Source organism: Lithobates pipiens, unplaced genomic scaffold, assembly GCF_037356315.1.
Source record: "Lithobates pipiens isolate NorthernLeopardFrog02 unplaced genomic scaffold, aLitPip1_a1.2 Scaffold_23, whole genome shotgun sequence".
Classification (NCBI taxonomy): domain Eukaryota; kingdom Metazoa; phylum Chordata; class Amphibia; order Anura; family Ranidae; genus Lithobates; species Lithobates pipiens.
The window spans coordinates 248086195-248112403 of record NW_027507785.1 but is presented as its reverse complement, the minus strand read 5'-3'; the positions used below and the strand labels follow the sequence as shown (position 1 = coordinate 248112403).

At 42.2% G+C, this 26209-nt stretch overlaps 1 protein-coding gene across 1 annotated transcript in view; it reads left to right on the top strand.

Moving 5' to 3' along the window:
- DNM3 (dynamin 3) overlaps nt 1-26209 on the top strand; it is a 514556-nt gene that overhangs the window by 72896 nt on the left and 415451 nt on the right. Inside the window, exons 9-14 of the mRNA XM_077453003.1 lie at nt 3143-3210; nt 4944-5082; nt 7145-7231; nt 8206-8276; nt 11395-11443; nt 19658-19689. Coding sequence (XP_077309129.1) covers nt 3143-3210; nt 4944-5082; nt 7145-7231; nt 8206-8276; nt 11395-11443; nt 19658-19689 — 446 coding nt within the window. The remainder of the gene's footprint in view (nt 1-3142; nt 3211-4943; nt 5083-7144; nt 7232-8205; nt 8277-11394; nt 11444-19657; nt 19690-26209) is intronic.

Genomic DNA, 26209 nt, shown 5'->3' with positions numbered 1-26209 from the left:
AAAACTGATAGAGACATACCCCAAGCAACTTGCAGCTGTAATCGCAGCAAAAGGTGGCTCTACAAAGTATTAACGCAAGGGGGCCGAATAAATTTTGCACGCCCCACTTTTCATTTTTTTATTAGTTAAAAAAAGTTTCAAAAATCCATTAGATTTCGTTCCACTTCACAATTGTGTCCCACTTGTTGGGGATTCTTCACAAAAAATAAAAATTTTATATCTTTATGTTTGAAGCCTGAAATGTGGCAGAAGGTTGAAAAGTTCAAGGGGGCCGAATACTTTCGCAAGGCACTGTAGATTGTGTGTGGGCTCCATCGGACCTTTGCTGTCCAAAAATCTGGCGGACTTTAGAAATAGAACATGTTTCAAATTTTTCGGCCAGAACTCCACCGGACCCAGTTCCTGTTGAGAAATCCATTTGTGTGCATGCTTGTCCAACGGACAAAAACCGACACTAGGGCAGCTATTGGCTACTGGCTATGAACTTCCTTATTCTAGTCCGGTCGTACGTCATCACTTTCAAATCCTTCAGACTTTGGTGTGATTGTGTGTGGCCAAGTCCATTCATTTGGAAAGTCAGTCGGAACTCCGCCAAAAGTCCGTTGGGAAGACTGTCAGACCTAGTCCGTCTAAAAGTCCGGTCGTGTGTACGTGGCATAAGAGATCAAAGTATACAAATTCATCTTGCAGACAATTCACAAAAATGCCTGCTATCACACCACAATCTAACCACACCTCACATTAGATCATTTCTTCTACATCTCTTAACACCTTAACCACTTCAGCCCCAGAAGGATTTACCCCCTTCCTGACCAGAGCACTTTTTGGGATATGGCACTGCATTGCTTTAACTGACGGTATTTAGGTGTTTTCCAAAATAGCGCATGTGATCCTGAAAATGTCAATTCACTATTGCTTTTTGCAGTATTTACCACAAAAAGCAAAAACGCATGGTAAATACCACATAAAACAGGAGTTAACCACTTCAGCCTCGGAAGGATTTACCCCCTTCCTAACCAGAGCATGTTTTGCATGTGATTCTGTACTGCGTCGCTTTAGCTGACAATTGCACGGTCGTGCGTCGTTGCATCCAAACAAAATTGATGTCCTTTTTTTCCCCACAAATAGAGCTTTCTTTTGGAGGTATTTGATCACCTCTGCAGTTTTTATTTTTTGCGCTATAAACAAAACAATAGCGACAATTTTGAAAATAAAGGAATATTTTTTACTTTATATAAATATATATAAAAAAACAAATTTCATTCTCAGTTTAGACCGATACGTATTCTTCTACATATTTTTGGTAAAAACATCGCAATAAGCGTATATTGATTGGTTTACGAAAAAGTTACAGTGTCTACAAAATGGGGGATAGTTTTATGGCATTTTTATTATAATTTTTTTTATTAGTAATGTCAGCGATCTGCAATTTTTATTGGGACTGCGACATTATGGCGGACACATCGGACACTTTTGACACTATTATGGGACCATTGTCATTTATGCAGCGATCGGTGCTATACAAATGCACTGATTACTGTATAAATTACACTGGCAGGGAGGGGGTTGAACACTAGGGGGGCGATCAAGGTGTTAAGTGTGTCCTAGGGAGTGATTCTAACTGTAGGGGGGATTGTCTCACTAGAACATGAGAGATCACTGCTCCCGATGACAGGGAACAGTGGATCTCTGTCATGTTGCTAGGCAGAACAGGGAAATGCCTTGTTTACAAAGGCATCTCCCTGTTCTGCCACTCCATGACACAATTGCAGGCCCCCCCGGCAGACATCGAGTCCGCAGGACTCGCAGACACGGTCACAAAGTACTCGGTGGCCGCTTGCGCCCACAATGCCGTGATTTAAAGGGGAGGTACCTGTACGCCCATTTGCCCAGTGGTGCCATTGTGCCAATGTATATCACAACACTTTCAAAGGCATGTATCAAGCACTATTGAAGCTTCTTCATAAACACAACAAAAAAAAACACAGTCAATTCTATAGGCACATTAATGAGCATTGCTTCGTTCTTCATAATCAACATACGTGTGAACGAGCCCTTAAGACAGGAGGTGTGTTACTGGCTGGATCACTAGACATGTGCAATTAGTTTCATTCCAAATTTGTTTTTTACAGAATTTCAACACATTTGTTAATTCAGAAACATCCGATATAACGAAAACACGTTCAATAGAAGGTCAGAGGATAAGGGAGAGTTCAGGCACCTAGTAATTGCGGGCTAGAGGCATTAGTCAGATCCAGAGGACAAAAAGCTCCACAGACTGGATCCAGCAGTCACCGGATAGGCCCCTCTCACTTGACCTAGCAGCCGATGAGATGCCAAACAAAGTCTCTGCCACAGACTTGTTAATTGAACTTAGAGATTTTTTTGAGTTTTTAGGAAGAACTACCATAGAGTACCAGATTCTTTCAGCCGACCCGGCGATACTGTAAGGATATTGATCCGGGTTGTGTCCTCAAACTGTGTTTCCAGGCTCCTACAGAGACACCAGCCTTACACTCGGTCCTCCACTGGAAAAGTCCTCCCCTGGATCCTCCAGCTTTTCTTGGCCTCTCCTAGCAGGCGAAATAGCACAGGACCACCCCTGGATCAGTAGGCCCCCAGACATTGCTGGGCCTACACTCTGAGTTGCGAAGCCTCGAGCCAGCCGGCCCCGAGGCGCAAGACCATGCGACACAGACCCCAGGCAAGAAGGGCCCTGGGGTTGGGATCACGGACCCCAGAAAATGAACAAAAAAAATGACGTCGGTACCTTAAATACCCTCTCCCAGAATGCACAGCAGGGAAACCACACCCACTGAAACATTTCCAAGCAAGAGGTGGCATTCAATGCATCCAGCCTGCTGCTGTTCCATACCCACCGACGATGACAGCGACACCTACGGTCAGGTGGGAATCAGTAAAACCCAGCTGGACTGATACAGAAACCAGAACTTTTAGAGAAATTAGTCTGAGCCAAACTACAGCTTCAGACAATTAAATTGGAAAAAAAAACAATAGTGTCTGCTCATCGGGAGCAGGGCACTACATATATATAAGAATTCATTCAGCGCAATAAAATTCTGTAAAAAATGTATGTACTATTATAATGCAATGTAATCACATGTGTTAAATATTCCTCTAGGTGGAGTTTGAGGAGAAGGACTTACGGAGGGAGATTAGTTATGCGATCAAAAACATTCATGGTGTGAGGTATGTTACTAGTTACTATGGCACTGCCTTGTTATACTTTGGGAATAATTGGTAAAAATTATGCTACTTCAGGGTCCATTTCTAAAGCAGTCATACCATTGCTTTAAAAAATGTAAATAAAATAGAGCTTCTCACATTTATAAAGCACAGTGCTGGGGAGAGTATTCCCATTTGACTTGTCAAAGCCACATGACTGGTCTCTTCTCCAATGATGGAGCTCTCACTGCAGCATTTTAGGCAAGTTCGATTCAATTTCAGCCTTTAATTACAAGAATGACCAAATACACAATTGCAACCTACCACTTACATTTGCTGTAAAATCGGTGACAGTATAACTATAGAGGTAATTTTGGGAAGGGATTAAAGGAATCAAAAAGCCCTCCAACCATATCAGTACGTAGCACAGTAAAGTTCACATGTTTCATTCCATCCCAAGTCAGAATACGACTGAAAATGGCTGTGGGACTCACCACCATAATGCTGCGCCACGGGCACTCCAGTAATGAAATTGTCACATCTTGTGCATGCGCAGGCTACACATGCAGTGCTGTGGCTTAGTTGTTATGCTTCTACCTTGCAGCACTAGTGTCCATTTCAATCTGGAACAGGACATTATCTGTATGGAGTTTGCATCTTCTCCCTGTGAGCTTGTTGGTTTCCTCTGGTTACCCTGGTTTCCTCCCACACTCCAAAGACATGTTGGTAGGTTAAAGTGGAGTTCCACCCCCCAAAAAAAAAATATTACTGTGCTTAAAAAAAACAAACAAAAAAAAACATTTGGATTTTTTTTTCTAAATGCCTGTTGCTAGGGGGTCCCTCCTAGTCTGCCTCCTTCGGCGCCTGGGCTCCTGACGTCACTTCCCTCGGCGCAGGAAGGGAGATCTCCTCTCTCCCCTCCCTCTTGTCAATCATCTGGGACACGTGACAGGTTCCAGATGATTGCACGGCCAGTCACGGCACGGAGGGGGAGACAAAGCCGAACTTCAGAAAAAACACAAAATACACAGATGGACTGCATACATGGGAGTTTTTTTTACCTGCCTAAGAATTAGTTGTTCTGTCTTCCTAGTCCTGAGATCTACACAGCTCTGCCCCACAGCACACCCTGTGTAACAGAGTAGGGGGCCCGATCTTTTCTTTTGCAGTTTCACTTGCATGTCCTCTCCCAACCTCCAATATGTGACTAAACAGTGAAAGAAGAAGCAGCGCACTGCTTTCTCCTACTGTTTTACTGCAGCACATCTGCTTGGCTCCTTGTACTGCTTCACCCTCCCTCTCATTTACTTCTGCTGTGCAGACTGTACAGAGAAGTGCAGGTTGCTAATACTAAGTCAAATTCTGGGGCTTTTATTAAAATAAGCTGTATTTTCTTGTACCTTTTTTATATCTGCCCAGAGTTTAGGTGTAACTGTTAACGCATACTTGCTTTATCTTATTTATCAAACATCAACCTCTTTTTTCCAAATGTATTTATATTGTCTCATGTACATCCTTTTACATTTGGATTGCAGAAAGCAAGGCATACTGGGAATATTGCTTGATCACAATTATAGTACATTTGTTTATTAGAAAGCAAATGGATGCGCTTAGAATTACATGTTGCATAGGTCAGGGAAGTTTGTCAATCTAGTAAAGGCTGAATTCTCGACAGTTCCTATAGTATAGTAGATATTATTGCCTTGTATTTTAGGACTTCAGTTATGAAGTCAATTTGGATTGTTTTTCTTTTACAGAACTGGATTGTTTACTCCGGATAAGGCATTTGAAGCAATAGTGAAAAAGCAGATTGTGAAGCTTAAAGGACCAGCTCTGAAATGTGTCGACCTTGTGATGCAAGAGCTTCTTAATACTGTGAGGAAATGCAACTCAAAGGTAGATTTGTTTCTTTCCTATGTCTAAGGGGGAGCTTGAGTTTGGCCTGAACCTGAGACCAACTGTGGAAAGGGCATTATTGACATTATTGACCTAATATAGCCATTGGGTCATATTAGGTCATTGATGTCATGAGTATCCCTGCCTCTTTGTGTACATACAACTGTGGTTTAAGGAATGCCCTGGCTGCAGTTGATTGGGCAGGAGTGACATCTTCCTTCTGTGTTTGGTCTGAACCCAAGTTTGAATCAAACCTGAGCTCATCCCTACTCATGTCGATTGATTATACACTCAGTGTATAATCAATAGTGTTTGGTCTGAACCCAAGTTCGAAACAAACTTGAGCTTAACCCTACTCATGTCTATTGATTATACACTCAGTGGTCTGAAAAGTAGATATACTTTGTCATGGTTATGCAATAGAGTTCATCTGCTTACCTGTCTGCATGTGTTCATTTCTAGAGACCAGCCGAGCCTCACCTGACTGCTTTTATAATCCATCCTCTGGCATGGCTCCACCCTAGCTCCTATCAGACAACTCTATATTAACCTATGCACTGCTAGCCTATCCTGCTGATCAACCTTTGTGTGTTAGCTTCCTGTTTCCTGCCATGTGCTCTGCTACTGTTTTCTGTTACCGACTTTGGCGTGTCTTGACTATCCCTGTTTGCCTGTGATCCTGACCTTTTGGCGTGTACCCGACTATTCTTGTCTGCTTGTGGCCCCGACCTTGGCTTTGTCCCTCACCATCCCTATCCTCCTGTTGCCTACTGTGGGTGTGAGCTGGGGGACCCTGGGGGTCGCGACCTGGAGCCAGTTGCAGCCAAGTCCATCCTCACCACCAGAGGCGCTGGTGAACACCTGCTGGCTCTTAGACTCCGCGACCCAGGGAATCTTACGCTCTAACCCCAGTGGGATCTGTCCCCTGTCTGCAGCAGTCAGCCGTAGGGTCCACAACCTTGCGGTGCATTCCTAAACCCTACAGTGTGCATCTGTCACCTGGGCTCTAGGTGACCTGACATACTTCCTTTGACCCTTATAACTGCTGCCATGTTGTGGGAGTGACTTCAGAAAGGTCCTATGATCTCACCCATGTTAAAGCCCACCATACACACATCAGTGTAGCCTACATATGTCAAAGGCTGATATAAGGATGCTCCCTTATATAGATGTTTCAAAGTTCATCATAAAAATATTACCACGCTTCCTGTATCTGCCATGGGGATGACGCAGTTAAAACAGACATTTTTTAGACTAGATAAGATTTTTGTGCCGATGTTCCTTAGCGAAATGCAAACACCTTTGGTGGTTTAACATGGAAAGGAAAGGTACAATATGGGGTTGATTTATTAAAACTGGAGAGTGCAAAATCTGGTTTTATACATTAAATAGCCAAGAGTATTATGCATTTCAGTATTGGTCTACAGGCATACCCCACTTTTAAGTACACAATGGGGTTTATCTAATAAAGCTGGAAAGTGCAAAATCAGGCTCACTTCTGCATAGAAACCAGTGAGCTTCCAGGTTTTATTACCAAAGCTTAATTGAACAGTCTGGGGTTAGAAGCTCATTAGTTTCAATGCAGAAGTGAGCCTGATTTTGTACTTTCCAGCTTTAGTAAATAAACCCCATTGTGTACTTAAAAGTGGGGTATGCCTGTATATAATTTATAGTCAATAAATGTCTGTTTAGTTGCACATATGAAAATGGTAGGGATAGGTGTTGCTTAGTTGTGCAGGAGGCAATTGAATAGTTTATGATTTATTTTACAGGATTTTAGACTAGGACTATACAGGTGATTTCCATCACCAGTTGTTAGCCATCATTTTCTTAGCAGCACATTGACTTTTCTTAATTACAGGGGAATAGAATCAACGGTGAAACCCTAGTCTAAAATGTCTCTGCCAAATTGCCTAGTGCTGTTTTTTGGATGTTCTCCAGCATATTCTACCGATTAATGATTATTTATATAGAGTTTCATTTTGTTACCTTAACAAAAGATTAAGATTAACTGTCGCATAATGATTGTGCTGTATCTTATATTTATTTTTATTAATTGCAGCTTTCTAATTATCCAAGGCTTCGAGATGAAACGGAAAGAATTGTCGCTCTATACATACGGGAAAGGGAGGGTAAAACCAAGGAACAGGCATGTATATGTATTTGTATGTATTTTTATATGCATAAGCAACTACTAATATTAGGTATAGTTCATCCTAGCCAAGTCACTTATTCTCTTTCATTCTATACCTGTACTGTCACGACCAACTCAGAAGACCGAACCTCCTTTTTTTGTCTTTGAAATCTTCATTTACTCCTATGTCAAGTTGAGCATTCAGTATTAAAAATTGGTAGTTGTCATACGTTGTATTTGTTGTATACTTAATTCAGGGACATAGTTAGAAAAATTTATTTGCTAACAAACTGTCATCTTCTTCCTTATGATTAAATATGTATTGCATTTGTAAGTTATATCATGGATGCAAGACGTTGCATGAGATATGAAACCTACTAATACTAAAGCTGGCCCTAAATGTTATAGTCTAATGTAAAACAGACATTTTGAGAGTTGTGTATAACTAATTCTGTTGAGAAACTCTGTTAAAGCAACTTTAGTTGCTGCAGAGCGTTGTTCCTGGTAAGTGTGCTTGAACTTTGTGAATATCTGCAGATCAATTCCATATAATATTGTTGTAAAAAATTTATTTTGGGTTATTTTTCCTCCTTTTTTTCAGAGGGAGGTATAAACTAACCATAACCTGTGCCTGCATCCCTTGTTTAGTAGAGATGTCAATCTCAGCTTGATCCACTAGATGGTGCTCCACATATAGCAAATGTATGACCTGAAGTACCATTTGTAAAGAAGATGCCTTTGCGGCGCAGGATGCTGCAGTTCACGTAACTTAATTTTTTAATTTACCAACAGAGAAGTCAGGATTGATAAGCAAATAAGAAATAGTTCTGGTTCTGGGGTTTGCAGTCGTACAGAATGTTTATTTTTTTTATTGTTTTGTGAAATGTTGTTTTCTGTTAAATAGCAAACAAACGTGTATTCCCCACACTGTATCTTATCTTGGGGGTTAAAACTATTTTTCCTGATTAATCTGTGTTGGGTTTTTGTAGGTTTTGCTGATAATTGATATACAGTTATCCTATATTAATACCAATCACGAGGACTTCATTGGCTTTGCTTAGTAAGTTGAAATTATTTAATATGTATATTAGCACATTGGTATCCCATGTTTCAGTATGTGTGTGTAAAAAAATAATATTTTAAATAAATATAAAATAATATATATGTACTTCATTATAGTTTAAAGGTATACTCATATCTAAATTAAACCAGAACTCTCTCTCTCTCTATAGATAGATACTAAAAAGTTTCCCCCACCCACCAGTAACATTCAAACCTGCACTGGAAGCTTGAATGTGATTGATGATATAGGAAGCAGAGATGGAGTAGGTTCCATACAACAGGCTTTGAGACATACTCCCCCCCCATTAACCATGCAAGTCACTGGCTTCTGAATACAATGGCTTACTTAGAACTACATGTGTAAAATTGTTCCCAGCAATTGCTCTTTAACCACTTTAAGACTGGGCCTATTTTCCAAACTTGTTGTTTACAAGTTAAAATCATTTTTGTTTATTGGAAAATTACTTAGAACCCCAAACATTATATATTTCTTTTAAAAGATTACTAAATTGAATTGAAACCCAACATGTCACGCTTCAAAGTTGCGCCCGCTCGTGGAATGGCGACAAACTCTTATCCTTAAAAATCTGTGACGTTTAAAAAATTGTGCAGGTTGCATGTTTTGAGTTACAGAGGAGGTCTAGTGCTAGAATTATTTATCTTGCTCTAACGATCACAGCGATACCTCTAATGTGTGGTTTAAACACCGTTTTCATATGCAGGCGCTGCTCAAGTATGCGTTCGCTTCTGTACATAAGCTCGGTGGGATGGTGGGGGGTTTAAAACATTTTTTAAATTTTTTTCTTATTTTACCTTTTATTTAAAATTTTTACACTGTTCTTTAAAAAAAAAAAAAATGGTGTCACTTTTATTCCTATTACAAGGAATGCAAACATCCCTTGTAATAGAAAAAAAGCATGACAGGACCTCTTAAATATGAGATCTGGGGTAAAAAAAAAAAAAACTCCGATCTCATATTTACACTAAAATGCAATAAAAAATAAAAATAAAATGAAAGGTTAAAAAAAAATAAAAATGTTGCTTTAAGAGTATTGGGCGGAAGTGACGTTTTGACATCGCTTACGCCCTGCAATGATATGGAGACGGGTAGAGGCCACCTTCCCCTCACTTATCTCCATACCTAACAGGGAGAAGGACCGATCATCTTCGCCGATGACGGTGGCTCCGGTAAGCAGCTGAGGGCACTGGAGAGCGGCGGGAGGCCCTCACACGCCGCCGATAAAAGTGATGTTGTGGCGAATCCGCTGCCTAGACCACTTTTATCTGAATGCAGACCGCCTGCTGAAGAAGAGGATACTGGGGTTGTGGTAGCTAGCTGCTGCCATAACAACGATGTCCCTCTTCAAACAGCCGCCATATAATGAACTGTCGCTGTGGAGGCGGATGCAGAGGACATAGCTGACAACGGAAGCCCCATAGTAAGTTTATTGTCCTGTACACACGAACGGACATTCCAATGACAAAATGCGTCGGATTTTTTCCGACGGATTTTGGCCCAAACTTGTCTTGCATACACACGGTCGCACAAAGTTGTCGGAAAATACGATCGTTCAGAACGAGGTGACGTACAACATGTACAACGGGACTATAAAGAGGCCAGTAGCCAATAGCTTTCGTCTCGTAATTTATTCTGAGCATGCGTGGCACTTTGTGCGTCGGAATTGTCTACACACAATTAGAATTTAAACGATCAGATTTTCTTGTCAGAAAATTTTAGATCCTGATTTCAAACTTTGTATGTTGGAAATTCCGATGAAAAAAGTCAGATGGAGCTCCCACACGATCAAAATTTCCGACAACACAGTCCGATCGCACATTTGCTGTTGGAAAGTCCGACTGTGTGTACAGGGCATTTGGGTGATGTCCCTTCCCATTCATTTCACAGCCGTTATCGGCCGTGTCCTCTGCAGAGCTTCCGTCGCTGGAGACCAGACCGGATTGGCTTCAAAAAAGATAATGTATACTGATTTCTTCTTTACTTGGCTAGATAGGTTAGTGTTGGATCGTGGATGTCTAGATGCAGGGATTTTAGTGTTAGGCTGGACTACTTTAACTGATTCCTCCATCCACACATTACAGCGCGGATGGACAAGTCTCCTGTTGCAGCTATTTGTATTTTGTCAAATTACCCGAACAGCGTATGGCCAGATTAAGTTACATACAGTGGGCTTTGAAATGTACACCCCCCATTAACCATGTAAGGTGGTCAATGGCTTCTGAATGTAAAAACTTTCTGAGGGCTACAAAAGGAAACATTTCCCCAGAAACTGAGCTTTAATTTAATAAACACAAAGCATTTGTTGCACAATGATATATTGTTTTAAAATAATGTGGTATGACCTGGAATCCCCTTTAATAATACTGGAAACGTGTTGATTTCAAATTATCAGACATTCCCATACATTTAAAGGTAAATGTGCTCATTACCTAACATGATATTCAAAGGCTTCAATGTAATCATTTTAATAGTGCTCCACTAGCGTTGGAATCCTGATACCTGTGGAGTTCTATGCATGTATATTAAGAAAACTGCTGCCCAGTACGAATGTGCTTTTAATTTAGTTAGCAGTGGTATAGCTGTAGTAAGGCCATACTGTCGCTTTATCAATAGATCCCTTCGTGTTGAAAGCAAGCTTAGCTTTTTTTTTTTGCCTGCCTCCACAGAATCACTAATTAGGATATTCTAAACAGATACAAACCCTTCACAGTTTTCATGTGATTGCATATAGATTCTACATTTTTGCCAAGTATTTAAAGATTATTAAAGCTGAACTATGTTCACCAAAAAAAATCAATAGTGCTCCTCCTTCCCTCCAGAGCAATCTAAGTTCCAGGACTCACAAATACTTACCCTGACCGTCAGTCCTACAATAGCCAGTGCACCAGTCTGTTGATCTTCTGGTGGAATATAGGTGGATACTTCTAGCCGTGCTCACGGCCCAACTTTTGTTGTGGGTACAATATGATAATCTATTAAAGCAAACATTTCTAATCTGATAATACGAATATAAGCAATTGATTAAAAGATCGCTGTAAAGAGTTGAATAGATAACTTACCAAAAGTCTGTCAATGACTTACTGCTTTCATTTATTAGTGCACAGCAAAGATGCAGCCAGCAGAAGAAGACTTCAATGGGCAACCAGGTATGAACAGTTTTTTTCTAATGATGCTCAGATCTGTTCTTTTTATCTCCATACATGTCATATAGGAAACCTGTGGAAGCCATATTTGACTTCTGAAAAATAGTTCTTCCCTGACAAGTAGGGATGAGCTCAGGTGTGTTTGCGTGGAACACGTGCAGAGCCCGCCAGGAAGTCGAGGCAGCGCTGCAATGTCTCACTGCCTGTGATTATCGCAGCGCTGCGCTGACTTCCTGGCGGGCTCTACACGTGTTCCATGTGAACACGCCTGAGCTCATCCCTACTGACAAGCTCCATAGCAGTATGCTAATTAGTAATCTCCACGTCTATATCCCCCTATAAAATTATGAATTAATAAATCTACTCAGCCACTGCCTTGCATTGCTAGCCTCCTCTAACTAGTAGGGATACCATGCATCCATGAAGCTTGTCAGGAATCTAAAATTGCATTATTTAAATCCAATTTCCAGTTTCCTGACAGCTTCATGCCCATATTTTAAACTTATCTTTAAGGCTGGGTTCACACTATTGCGAATTGGATGCGGGTTTCCAATTTGCAGAGCAGGAGATTGTGTCTCTCTATGGAGCCGGTTCACACATCTCTGGAGTGGCTCTGATGCGAATTGCACAGTAGTCCCATGCCTCTTTTGGTCCGTTTCAGATCCGAATTCAGCCAAAAATCGGGCTGCAATCGGACCTGAACCGATGAATGAAGACACACCGTACCCCCTGCTGTAAGCCATGCTCTAGTGTGAACCCAGCCTTAAGTTACAAGGGGAAGCAGAGGAAATCCCCTTCTGTCCAAAATTTACAGTAGTAAGAAAGGCAGATTCAACACATTACTGTAACCTGCTCTGCAGGGGCTGGTCTTTTGGAGAGGTTGGCTCTCTCTAATTCATTCTGTGAGCACAAATAACAGAATGATAATGATATGCATGAAAAAAGAAGGTAATGCTTAGTTTAACCACTTGCTTACTGGGCACTTAAACCCCCCTCAGTCCCAGACCAATTTTCAGCTTTCAGCGCTGATGCACTTTGAATGACAATTGCGCGGGCATACAACACTGTACCCAAATGAAATTTTTATCATTTTTTTCCCACAAATAGAGCTTTCTTTTGGTGGTATTTAGTTACAGCTCGGAGTTTTATTTTTTGCTAAACAAACAAAAAAAGATGCAAAAAAAAAAAAATCATGTTTTAATAGTTTGTTATAAAATTTTGCAAACGGGTCATTTTTCTCCTTCATTGAAGTGCGCTGATAAGGCGGCACTGATAGGCTGCATTGGTGGGCACTGATGGGCTGCATTGGTGGGCACTGATAGGCTGCATTGGTGGGCACTGATAGGCTGCACTGGTGGGCACTGATAGGCATAGTTAAGGCGGCACTAATAGGCACAGATAAGGCGGCACCGATGGGCACAGATAAGGCGGCACTGATGGGCAAAGATGGGCACAGATAAGATGGCACGGATAAGTGGCACGGATGGGTGGCACGGATGGGCACTGATAGGTACCACAGATAGATGGGACTGATGGGCACTGATAGGTGGCACTGATAGGTGGCTCTGATAGGTGGCACTGCTGGGCACTGATGGGCGGCACTGCTGGGCACTGATGGGCGGCACTGCTGGGCACTGATGGGCGGCACTGGGGTGCAGCACCTTTGAGGCAGATTGGGTGGCACTGTGGGTGGCACTGTGGGTGGCACTGTGGGGTGGCACTGTGGGTGGCACTGTGGGTGGCACTGTGGGCACTATGGGCACAGACGGGGGCACTTACTTTTACTTTTAGTTATTCTTCAGGATGGCACTGCGGGAGGCAGGTGGGCACTGGCAGGTGGCATGTGGTGCCTTGCATTGCTGCCCGTGATCGGGACTGATGTCCCGATCACGGCCGCCGGTGATCGGCTTTTTTTTTTTCTCCTCACGCTGTCAGCGCGAGGAGGAATAATAGCCGATTACCGGCTCCGTTCTATCACATGATCAGCTGTCATTGGCTGACAGCTGATCACGTGATAAGGGGTCGGGATCGACCCCTTACACGGATCGGTGATCAGGCGAGTCTCACGGACTCGCCGATCACAGAGCGCGCCGCGCGCGCCCCTCAGGGGGCGCGCAGGCCGCTCGTAACCGGGATGACGTCAATAGACGTAGTCCCGGAAATCTAGGTCCGCGCTAATGCCGTCATTCGGCAATAGCGCGGTACCCAAGTGGTTAAGCTAAGGCTCGGTTCACACAGGGGCGACACGACTTCAGGACGACTTTGTGAGGCAACTTGGAGACGACTTGAACACGACTTTTAGACGCGTCCCTGGCATTGCGGCCGGAGAGAGCGTTGAGTCAACATCTCCAGGAGAAGAAGAAGAAGAAGACGAAGAACGGAAGGCGGCGGCGGTGACGGCGACAGAAGACCGGGCCACCGCCTGTAAAAGAGCTATAAGAAGGCGCGGTGGCCCGGCAGAAGAACCGAAGAGGGGGACAAGACCCCCGAAGTCCGAAGAAGAGGGCGGCGGTGAGGAAGAAAGCCGGGCTCCTCCGCTAGCAAAAGAGCTAGAAGAAGATAGCGGAGGAGTCCGGCGAGAAGACCCCCGAAGACGGAAGACCCCCGGAGCTGTGCAATAAACTATTTTATCTTGTGTGTTGTTTTTTTTTGTACTTTATTTTACAGGTGAATGGGTAGGGGTATATTGTACCCCATACTCATTCACATAGGGTGGGGGGCTGGTATCCGGGTTTCCGATAAGCCCCCCGCCCGCAGACCCCGACAACCAACGGCCAGGGTTGTCGGGAAGAGGCCCTTGTCCTCATCAACATGGGGACAAGGTGCTTTGGGGTGGGGGGGCCGCACGCCCCCTCCCCCAAGGCACCCCCCATGTTGAGGGCACGCGGCCTGGTACAGCTCAGGAGGGGGGGCGCCCGCTCGTCCCCACCCCCTTTCCTGGCCGGCCGGGTAGCGTGCTCGGATAAGGGTCTGGTGTGGATCTGGGGGGGACCCCCACGCCGTTTTTTCCGACGTAGGGGGCTCCCCTTGGAATCCATACCAGACCTAAGGGCCTGGTATGCTCTCGGAGGGGGAACCCACGCCAATTTTTTTTCATAAATTTGGCGTGGAGTTCCCCCTTCAGAGCTAATAATTCTGTCAAAGTCGCCTCCGTATAGACAGAGATCCGACTTGGAGGCGACTTCCATTGAAATCAATGGGTACAAGTCGCCTACAAGTCGAAATGAAGTAGTACAGGAACTTCTTTTGAAGTCGGAGCGACTTCAGTAGCGTGCATTAAGACGGCTCTCATTCACTTACATTGATTTTTAAATGTTGTCCGACCTGAGGCGACTAGGGGCGACCTGAAGTCGGATCTGAGTCGCCCCTGTGTGAACCGAGCCTAAGACAAAGGATACCTTTAGCACTTTAAATAAATAGAGAACAGGGCAGCACAACACAAATAAGTGTCTTGTCCTGAATATCCTGAATTGTCCCGAAAACACCAAAATATAAAAAAAAAGGGCTATAAACATCTAATAGAATTATAATGTGCAACAAATTTGATAGTTCACATATAGTGTAAATTAAATTCCAATCAGTATATGTAATCACCACTGTGATCCAAATAATAGAAGTGATCCATGTTCCACCACCATACAAACTGGCTGCTCACCTCCAAACCATGACCCCTGCATTACCAGAAGGTCCCTCAGGAAAATGGCTCTGACAGACTCTTGACAGATCCTAACTCCTCTTTTGCCATAGCAAGGGTACAAGTCCTCAGGGACTCAGGAACACTTGATGTATATGAGAAGAAAAGGTAAGCACACAAGAGTTAATGCTCTCCATTGAACCTCCTTAGCTCCGGAAGGTTTACCCCCCTTCATGACCAGGCCATTTTTTGCAATATGGCACTGCGTTACTTCAACTGACAATTGCGCTGTCGTGCAATGCTATACCCAAATAAAATGTATGTCCTTTTTTGCCACAAATAGAGCTGTCTTTTGGTGGTATTTGATCACCTCTGCAGTTTTTATTTTTTGAGCTATAAACAAAAAAAAGACAGACAATTTTGAAAAAAAACAATATTTTTTACTTTCTGCTATAAAACATATTCAAGACAGAGGTCTAGCGGTCTCGTCATCCACCATTTCTTGGTGGATCAGACAGATCGTGGTTCAGGCCTATGCCTTAAAGGGGCAGGTGCCCCCCTTTCCTGTCACTGCACATTTCACCAGAGCAATTGGGACCTCCTGGCCTTTCCGACATCAAGCGTCTGTCTCCCAGGTGTGTAAGGCGGCGTCACACACTCACTAAATTCTACAAAGTTGACAGAAGCACATCTTGGGATGCTTGCTTTGGCCACAAGACTTTGCAGGCGGCTGTCTAAGGTTGCAATTACACTTTCTTTAAGCTACTAGTTTGTTGTAAATGCATCTTTTGATGAACAAGTTGGCTGCTGGTTTTGATGGCGGCCATTTAAGATGGTGACTCCTCTGTTTGGTTCAGTTTGTTGTGGGTGAAGTTCTGTTTTGCTGTTTCCACTCCTCGTTTTTTGACACTGCTTGGGGACGTCCCTAAGGTCAAGAATTAAAGGAGCTGTGTCCGTCAATGAACAAAAGAGAAAATGGGATTTTTGTACTCCCCGTAAAATCCTTTTCTCTGAATTCATTGACGGACACAGCACCCACCCCTCCTCTTTATGTTTGTACTGCTTTTTGACAAACTGAGCTGCAGGAAGTAGGGTGAGGGGTTATAGCCAAAAGGACCACCCCCTGGGTGGTGCTGTGCAGTCTTGCTGTTTTTACATGTGTTAGTTGTTCTGCCTAGTCTTCTGCTGAAGTGGCGTGATAACCTAAGGTCAAGAATTAAAGGAGCTGTGTCCATCAATGAACTTCAGAGAAAAGGATTTTACGGTGAGTACAAAAATCCCATTATTGCACTTACAAAATAGAGCACTGCTGCCAGTGATAGTTCAAATGGACGTATCAAACACTTATGCTGACTCTTGGCTCAGTGGTAAGATGGGCGCAAGAATATGTGACACCAAAGACTCTGTCCCCCTATATGCGTTACATCCAAAAGCATATATGTGATATGTTATATATGTGGCATATATGTGATATGTGCATTTGAGCTAGCACTCACTGTTAAGATTAATAGACATTTAGATCTGACGAAGAAGCAGATTCTTTGAAACGTTATCTCCATGTTCTGGTGTCACTTCCAATGCAACTCCGAGTGTGTTCCACGCTGGTTCCGAGACAGATGTCAGGCCGGCTGGTCCTCTCCTCTCGTGATAATGTCTACACACCACCATCCGCCGGGAACCTGTTGAGTGACCACAGTATTATAATGTTATATGCCTATTGATCTTTAAAGAAGCGTGAAAGAAGATCTTTAAAGAAGCATTTGGCTGATTTTAATAAATATACCATTATTTGCATCTTCTGGGGCACTTAGTTTTGTCTCACCTTGCTTTTCTCCAATTGTTCCTTCAGAGACTGTTTTGCTTTTAAGGGAGCTACCACTAATGCTGCATACTTATACTCCCTGGACTTTATAGACTTTTAGTTGTTATATTTGTGTGTTTCGGTACCCTCTCATGCGCCATTCTGTTTTGTCTGGTGGCAGTGCTCTATTTTGTAAGTGCAAACCTTTTGAACAGATAGCATTGGATTTTTTTGTTTCCCTTTTCTTCCCATATACAGTACATCTGGTGTTCCTGAGTTTTGAGTACCTGTGTACCCTTTCCTATGGGAAAAGAGGAGTGAGGATCTTCCAAGAGTCTGTCAGGGCTATTATCCCTGAGGGGAACACTGCTTAAAGAGGTAGTAAAGCCCGTTTTGTTATTTTTACCTACTGGTAAGCCTATAATAAGGCTTAACTGTAGGTAAAAAAATAATATCTCCTAAACATGCACTGTATAGGAGATATTGACCCTGCATGCAGCCATTGACATCACCATGCATGTACTAAAGGTCTGGCATACCATGCGCTGGAGTGACGTCATCGGCCAATCACACAGCCGGAGCGTGCAAACCCAGAAGAAAGATCGGGAAGTTGTCAGTCCTCTCAGCATTGACAGCGCGCTGTGGGAGGGCTTTGTACTGAAATAAGTATTCCATAATGTGCTAGTATGCAATGCATAATAGCACATTATACAGTTGCCTTAGAGGTGTTTTGTCGTGTTTTTTTAACAGCCGCAGTTTACAACTGCTTTAAGCCTGGTACACACTATGAGTTTTTTTTTCCTTCAACTCAGCTCCGGTCAGACCTGCTGTACTAACTATGGGAAGTTAGTATAGCGATCTCCCCTGCTGAGCTGTTGTGTTCTGACAGGGAGATGTGGGGATCCCCCCCCCCCCACTATATTAGTGCTCTCCACTAATGGTCTCTTAGAGTGTAAGCCCTAAGGAGCAGGGCCCTCTGATTCCTACTGTATTAAAGCGTATTGTATTTGTGCTGTCTACTCTCAAGTTGTAAAGCACTACGTAAACTGTTAGCGCTATATAAATCCTATATAATAATAATTGGCAGGAGACGGTCGGCTTCTACCGGACAGGGTGTCCTGTGCACTGCCTGAATATCGCCCATTTTTTTTTAACCGTCTGATGCCGCCCGACATTTGGCTTATGTGTACAGGACTTTACTTTGACCTTCTGGTAATGCAGGGGTCATGGCTTTGAGGTGAGTGGCCAGTTTCTACAGTGGTGGAACACGGAGCACTTCTATTATTTGGATCACAGTATCACAGTGATGATTGCATATGCTGATTGGAATTTAATTGACACTATATATGAACTATCATATTTGTTGCACCTTATAATTGTATTAGATGTGTATAGCATTTTTTTAAATATATTTTGGTGTTGAGATTCAGTACAAGATACTTATATTTGTTGCACGGCACTGATTTCTATTTTTTATGGTATTGATCAATGTTGTAAATGTTACTTTATTAGTGTCAGCTGGCAACATTATTATTATTTCATATATTTGTGCACATGATTTGTGTGTATATTGTGGTTGCGCTCATTGGCTTTAGTATTATACTCACTTGAATGGAATACAGGAAACAAGGCACTTCGGGAGACAGTAACATTGAAAATATTGTGGCGAATCCTCCGCTAAATACCACTATGGTGTTTCAATGCTTATCCCAATTGAAACCCCCACCCAGTTGAAAACCCTACCCCCGAGGCTTCGGGATAGTATAGCACTGTGCATGCTCTGACCATTACGAGATTACATCTGGAACACGCTCATGCATTTCACATGTCAGAGCTGGAAGTCTATCCCTGAGTGGTCTTTTGGAATGCACAAAATGCATTCCAATCGCCTAGAGATCCACTAGTCAGCAGGCTCTCACAGCAGAGAGAGTGGACAAGAGAACTTGTATCAGTCAGCTAACACATAAAAAGGTCTGTGGACCGGAGACCTAATATATTTAATGAGGTCTGGCTAACAGGCCCTAGGGATGGAGGAGGTATTCCACTAAAAGCTCTACAAGGCCACCAGGCTCCAGGACCCAGACAGAACTCTGTTGGGAAAGTTGAGAAAATCAAAAAATGCTGGCTTTGTAAACAGCTTGTTATTGGACTAAACTCATATCTGGGCTTGAATATTAAGTAATTAATTTCTAGATTCAGTCATTACCATCACAACCCAGTGTAATTGTGGAACAGCCCAATATTCATATTCTCCATACTTACACCAATGCCATACTATTGGATGATAATTTTAATTTAAAATTCATATATAAAAAACCTTGGAGTTTTAGCTCCACTAGCCCACTTTCCCAAGCATATGGGGCAAAGTATCCACTTTCCTCTGGAGCATAACCAGCATGTACTTACCTTCTGATTACTTTCATACCTTCCTTGATTTACCACCACCCTGCTCGAGAATCCTGTGAAAGGTTTGCTTTACTAAGCAAAGGGAAGAGCAGAAATATTGATGCTACTCTACTAATTCCACAATGTGATATTTCTGCTGAAACCTAATGACAAGTCAGCATCTTCTCTTATGTCTCTGCATCACCATCAGAATGCCATCAAAATGATTTGTGAACAGGTTCCACATAAACATTTGATCCATAGACACAGTAGAAGAAAAAGATACACATAAAAGTATATGATTTAGTCTCTGTTTCGTCTTCATGATGGAACTTTGAAGCATTTCTGTTCCAAAAACTTTTTTTGTAATTAATATAATTTCTGTTTTACTTACTAGGATTTAAATAAAGTTTCTTCAACATGTTTAAAGTAAGTAAAATTCATGTTACTCAAGTCAAACAGCTTCAGATTGGAAACACAAAATAAAAATAATCGCAATGTCAGATTGGATGCAAATTATTATTTTTTTTCTCTTAATTTCATAGATTTGACATCATATCACCCAGATGTGTTATGTACTGCAGATTAATAATTTGCTGATTTTGTCATAATGTAAAGACATGAATTAAAGATGTAAAACATCATTTTTAACAAGTAGAACATGAACATTGTTTGCTGAACTCACTTAAAACCATCTGATTACGTTTAAAATCACATATTTAACTGTTGCCTGTGTCTGTGATTGAATATACAATCGTTAATAAAAACTGAGGTTCAATGTTCTTAAATTCCCCCAACCCTGATGCAAACAGCAGGTTTGGCTCTTGGGAGGAGTTATGCAAATATCAAATGATGAATGGATGTCAATCTGGAGGTGTGGGAATTTTTAGACGGACAGCATTTGCCTTGTTAAAGTGTGCATGTGAGGCTGAGCATCCAAGACCGAAAGAACTGATGTCCAATGTATGTGAGGAAAGCGCTAGATGATGCTGGATGGATATCCTTCAAACAGGAAATGAGGTGGGCTCTATCTGAGTTGCTGCAGCTTCTAATGAACAAGCTATGAAGCTCACAGTGTGCAGTAAAATTAGAAAAAGCAGTTTCAGTAGAGAAGAGACTGTACAACTGTGCAAGACTGAAGGTAGGGCTGCTGTTCAGCTTTACAATTAGATTTCAGACAGCACCTGAAAAAAATAAGTGTTCAGAACTTCAGTACGTGAAGTCAAAGTTGTATCCCAGACTCCTTTGTCAGTAGTCTGCTGATCTGAGAACCCTTGCTTATGATCCAGAAGAACCAATTCCAGTTACAGTGCCTTGTACAGTATTCACCCACCTTGGCTTTTTACCTATTTTGTTACATTACAGCCTTTAGTTCAATGTTTTTTTAATCTGAATTATGATGGATCAGAACACAATAATCAGAAGTCACATAATTAGTGAAATGATGTCCACCTGTGTGCATTCTAAGTGTCACATGATCTGTCATTACATATACACATGTAGCGGCCATAACCCTTTGTAGGGCGGCCTTGACTTATTGGGCTTACCGGTTACCTCCGTTTGGCTTGTTCTTCCACGTCTAGGGGTTCCCAAGGTTGATATCCAACAACTTGGACGCTAACGCCAATAAAGTCCTTTTGAAAGGTTTTATTTTGCAGGGGTAACATCCAAATAACACAGTCTCGTATAGGAACAGAGGACAAGGGTGAAGAACTCAGGCACCTTGAACTGCAGACATAACAAAGTCTCTAATACCACCCAGAGAGTAGCCACTCGCAGCTGGGTACCTCACGGCTGAACAGATCTCTAGCCAGAGACCATGGTAATCAGCACATTGATCCGAAACTTGTCAAAACCTCTGAACGTGTACAAGCTATAACTGAAAATGGACAGGAACCTTTTTCTTCAGTACCTGGAACGTTCTCTGTCTCCTTGATAGTACTGGAAAAAGTGTGGATTCGTCAATGTCCTTCCCAACTCAGTAACCAGGCATCTCTCAGGATGCCACTTGTCGGCCCTCCTCCGAAGAGTCCTCCCCGGTCACTTTTACAAGCTGGGGTGCCCCTCCAAGCCGAGAGACCACCCGGACACCTTGAATCCTCCCTCAGTTACTGCGCCTCGGACCAGCCGGTTCCAAGACCCGGGAACAGACAGATCCTTACTCCAGACCAGGCGGGTCTATTGGGGGTAACCAACAGAAGCATGTTGCGAGATGTCGAACACCCCGTGACCGGGACCCCTCGCGGGGCTACCCCGGTCCTGGAACCAGAACAGACCACATGGGCCTCACGAACTCTCTCCCCAACACGTGACCTCCACATCTTAAGTACCCTTTCCCAGACTCCTCAGCGAGGCCCAGCACAGCCACTGATTGGTTTCCGAGAAGGCCCATACCCAAAACGTCCAACCAGGCCTGATTCTGACTTGTCAAGTGCACTTCACTGTACACATGACAAAGCAAAACTTCCAACACATCCCAGCCAAACTGATGCCAAGGTCAACCTACCTAATTAACCCTCAGAACCCCTATGGTTCTGAGGCAAAAACTAAATTTACACATGAGTGACATTTTGTCCAAAATGTCATCTGCTACACACACATTTTTGAAAGGCCCCAGAGGCTGCAACACCTAAGCAAGCACTAACCAAACACTGCCATGAAGACCAAGGAACTCTCCAAACAAGTAAGGGACAATGTTGTTGAGAAATACAAGTCAGGGTTAGGTTATTAAAAAATATCCAAATCTTTGAAGATCCCTAGGAGCATCAAATCTATCTTAACCAAAAGGAAAAAACATGGCACAACAGCAAACCTGCCAAGAGACGGCCGCACACCAAAACTCACGGACCCGGCAAGGAGGGCATTAACCAGAGAGCCAGAACAGAGACCTAAGGTAACCCTGGAGGATATGTACATAGGATGACAATAAGCCGTATGCTCCATAGAGTTGGGCTTTATGGCAGAGTGGTCCAAAGAAAGCCATTACTTTCAGCAAAAAACAAAATGGCACATTTTGAGTTTGCGAAAAGGCATGTGGGAGACTCTCAAAATGTATGGAGGAAGGTGCTCTGGTCTGTTGAGATTAAAACTTTTTGGCCATCAAAGAAAACGCTATGTCTGGCGCAAACCCAACACATCACATCACCCAAAGAACACCATCCCCACAGTGAAACATAGTGGTGGCAGCATTATGCTGTGGGATGTATTTCAGCAGTGGGGACTGGGAAACTGGTCAGAGTTGAGGGAAAGATGAATGCTAAATACAGGGATATTCTTGAGCAAAATCTGTACCACTCTGTGTGTGATTTGAGGCTAGGATGGAGGTTCACTTTCCAGCAGGACAATGACCCCAAACACACTGCTAAAGCAACACTTGAGTGGTTTAAGGGGAAACATGTAAAAGGAATGGCCTAGAGAAAGCCCAGACCTCAATCCAATAGAAAATCTGTCAGACTTAAAGATTGCTGTTCACGAGCGCAAACCATCCAACTTGAAGGAGCTGGAATGTTACAAGGAGGAATGGGCAAATATCCCAGCGGTAAGATGTGGCAAGCTCATAGAGACTTATCCAAAGCGACTTGGAGCTATGATAGCCGCAAAAGGTGGTTCTACAAAGTATTGAATTTAGGGGGGTGAATAGTTATGCACATTGGCTTTTTCAGTTATTTTATCCTATTTGTTGTTTGCTTAACAAATAAAAAAAATCTTTAAAGTTGTGGACATGTTCTGTAAATTAAATGATGCAAATCCTCAAACAATCCATGTTAATTCCAGGTTGTGAGGCAGGGTTGTGAGGGGGGTGAATACTTTTGCAAGGCACTGTATAATCACTACAGGCTACTTGCTGTTTCACTCATATAGGACATCTGATGTAATCTATGTGAATCCTAAGAAATTACTCCCAGCCACCAATTATCTTTAAACCCGCCTTAAAGTATTTGTCATAAAAACTTTTTATCTTAGTTTTGGAAAGAGTGGGGAAGAGTTATGCTGCGCACACAGGACCAGACTTTTTGACAGACTTGGTCCGGCGAACTGAATTAGACGGACAATTCGATTGTGTGTGGGCCCCAGCGGACTTTTTCTTCCCCAAAGTCTGGCGGACCTAGAAATAAAACTTGCTTCAAATCTGTTCTTTCTAGCAGACAATCCATTCGTCTGTGTGCTAGTCGGATGCTAGGGCAGCTATTGGCTACTGGCTATGAACTTCCTTATTCTACATCATCACGTTCGAATCCCCTGAACTTTTGGAGTGATCGTGTGTGGCCAAGTCCGTTCGTTTGAAAGTCCGGCGGACCTCAGCTGAAAAGTCAGTCGGATTGTCCGGCGGACCAAGTCCGTTGAAAAGTCCGGCCGTGTGTACACGGCATTAGAATTCTTTCCGGCTGCTATCTGCAGTTCTATTTGAGACATTTATCCTCACTTCCTGTCCTATTGATAAATGCTTTACCAAGGAACAAGTAAGGGAAGCTACTTTTCAATAACACAGGCAAAAAAAATAAAAAGTTTTCTTTGATAGAATAGGGGATGGCTAGAACTGATCAGATTTTTATTTCTGTCTGTTGCAGATTTTCCCAGACTTCTTATGTAGTGAACCCATTGTCAGCAGGAAAGGAAGTGAGGGTAAAATGGAAGCCCATATGTCAGTAAAAACTCAACAGGAGCTCTAATCTTCTCCCCTATATCCAAAACTAGAAGAAAGGTTTTAGGCTCGACATACACTTCAAATGTTTGACTATCATTAATAATACAGGAAACATAGCATAGGCTTGAGGAAGTATACACCCTGTGAAGCAGTGAGGTGCTCACTGTAGTCTTCCTACAGTATGTTAAATACAACTACAAATAAGGTTTACGGAAGTGTATTTCTGACTTACAGGCAATATATGGTGTTTTTTAAATAGCATCATTAGCGCACTGATATGTTTCATTTGTTGCCTGAAATTGTCCTTTAAATCTGACTCTGGAGAATAAAATGTTAGCCATAACTTTTCATGTCACATGATATTGTATGTATGTCATGTATTGTATATTGTATGTATTGTATATTGTATGTCACTCTGTATGTCTGACAATTGCAAGTACCTTCCTCAATTCACGCCTGCCCTGGCGTGGTGGCCAGGCACTATAGTATTGTGTATAAGAACTGGGGACAACTCAGTACCTGTAGGCCTGCTTGCCTTATGGGAAAGGGGGCTGCTATAGGTGAAGAACACAGAAGCTAGCTATAGTTTCTGACCATCTGCACTAGGGGTAGGTGTGACATCCACCCAAATTTATAAAATCCCCCCTTATTGTAAAGTCACCCATACTGTCTGACACACTATGAATGTTCAGGGATCTCTTCTCCCATTGAGGGGGTCAAGGGAGGCAAATGGTGCAATGCTTTGCTTGCTTTGTGCATTCTTATAGGTGTTTTTATGCTTATACAGTCGTTGCATAAGGTTAAAAAAAGGAGGCTATTTATAATGGACAGAGGATATTGCTATTCACTCTTCACTGGACACTACAGTGCATTCTTAACTCTGCTCCTGTGTTTTGATGTATTGATAAAATGTGGGGAGTGGTATGGAGCCTGTGTTGTCTGTTGAGTTTTCTGTGCATAACTCCTGGATGCTTGAGAACGTCCATGGCATCCAAAAAGCATCCCTCTACGTCAAAAGCGGTTTTAGACAAGCTAGAAAACAGCGATCGTGAATTAGAATCACTTGCAGAATTCAGCGATAGGGATAAGTGGGAAAATTCGCCATCAGACACTGAAAGTGACAGCAGAGCAAATTTCAGTGTTTTTAATTTGATTACATTATTGAATACAATTTATTATTATTATTATTATTATATTATTACTTTTTTAATTATTTATAGTTATTTATTTTATTAGAATTTATGATTTTGTGTTTCAAACTTTATCATACCTGGGATGTCTACTAGACTTTTGTTTGGACAGATTTATGTGAGTTATTCCTAATAATTACAGGATTACAATATAAAACACCAAATTTTCATGCAAAACAATGTACCGCTTTGACATTCAAAAATCAGATATAACCATACTGCCAGGGAGGTTAAGTGACCCAAGCTGAATCTGTTGACCGTGTTGAAACTCTTACCAAAAATTGTCTCAAGACTTTCACGAATAAGGCCCAGGCCATTTTATAGGAGCCATACCACCAGAAAAGAGTGGCAAATGTTTTAATGACTCGCCCCCTTTATGGGAACAATTACATTAACATTTAGGAAGATCTGAAGAATTATTGTCTACAGCTATTTCTACTTTGGTTCTCTTTAGTCAGTGCAAAAATTACAGCGAGCATGTTGCACTCACATTGTCTATATAACATTTTAGTCTATAATTAAATGATGATGTTTTCTCTCTTCTTTAACCACCTCAATACAGTGCAGTTACACCCCCTTCCTGACCCTTTCAGCTTTCAGCGCTCTCACAGTTTGAATGACAATTACTCAGTCATCCAACACTGTATCCATATGAAACTTGTGTCCTTTTTTCCACACAAATAGAGCTTTCTTTTAGTGGTATTTAATCACTAGTGGGTTTTTTATTTTTTGTGCTATAAATAAAATAAAACGTAAATTTTGTGAAAAAAATGCCCTTTTCTTTGTTTCTGTCATACATTTTTGCTAATTAGTCATTTTTCTTCATAAATTTTTAGCCAAAATTTATACTGCTACATATCTTTGGTAAAAATAACCCACATTAGTATATATTATTTGGTCTTTGTGAAAGTTATAGAGTCTACAAACTATGGTGCCAATCGCTGAAAATTGATCACATCTGATCAGGCCTTCAGTACATCAGGTGTATCTCATTTCTTGAGACACTAACAAGTCAGGAAAGTACAAATACCCCCCAAATGACCCCTTTTTAGAAAGTAGACATTCCAAGGTATTAAGTAAGTAGCATGGTGAGTTTTTTTAAGTTGTCATTTTT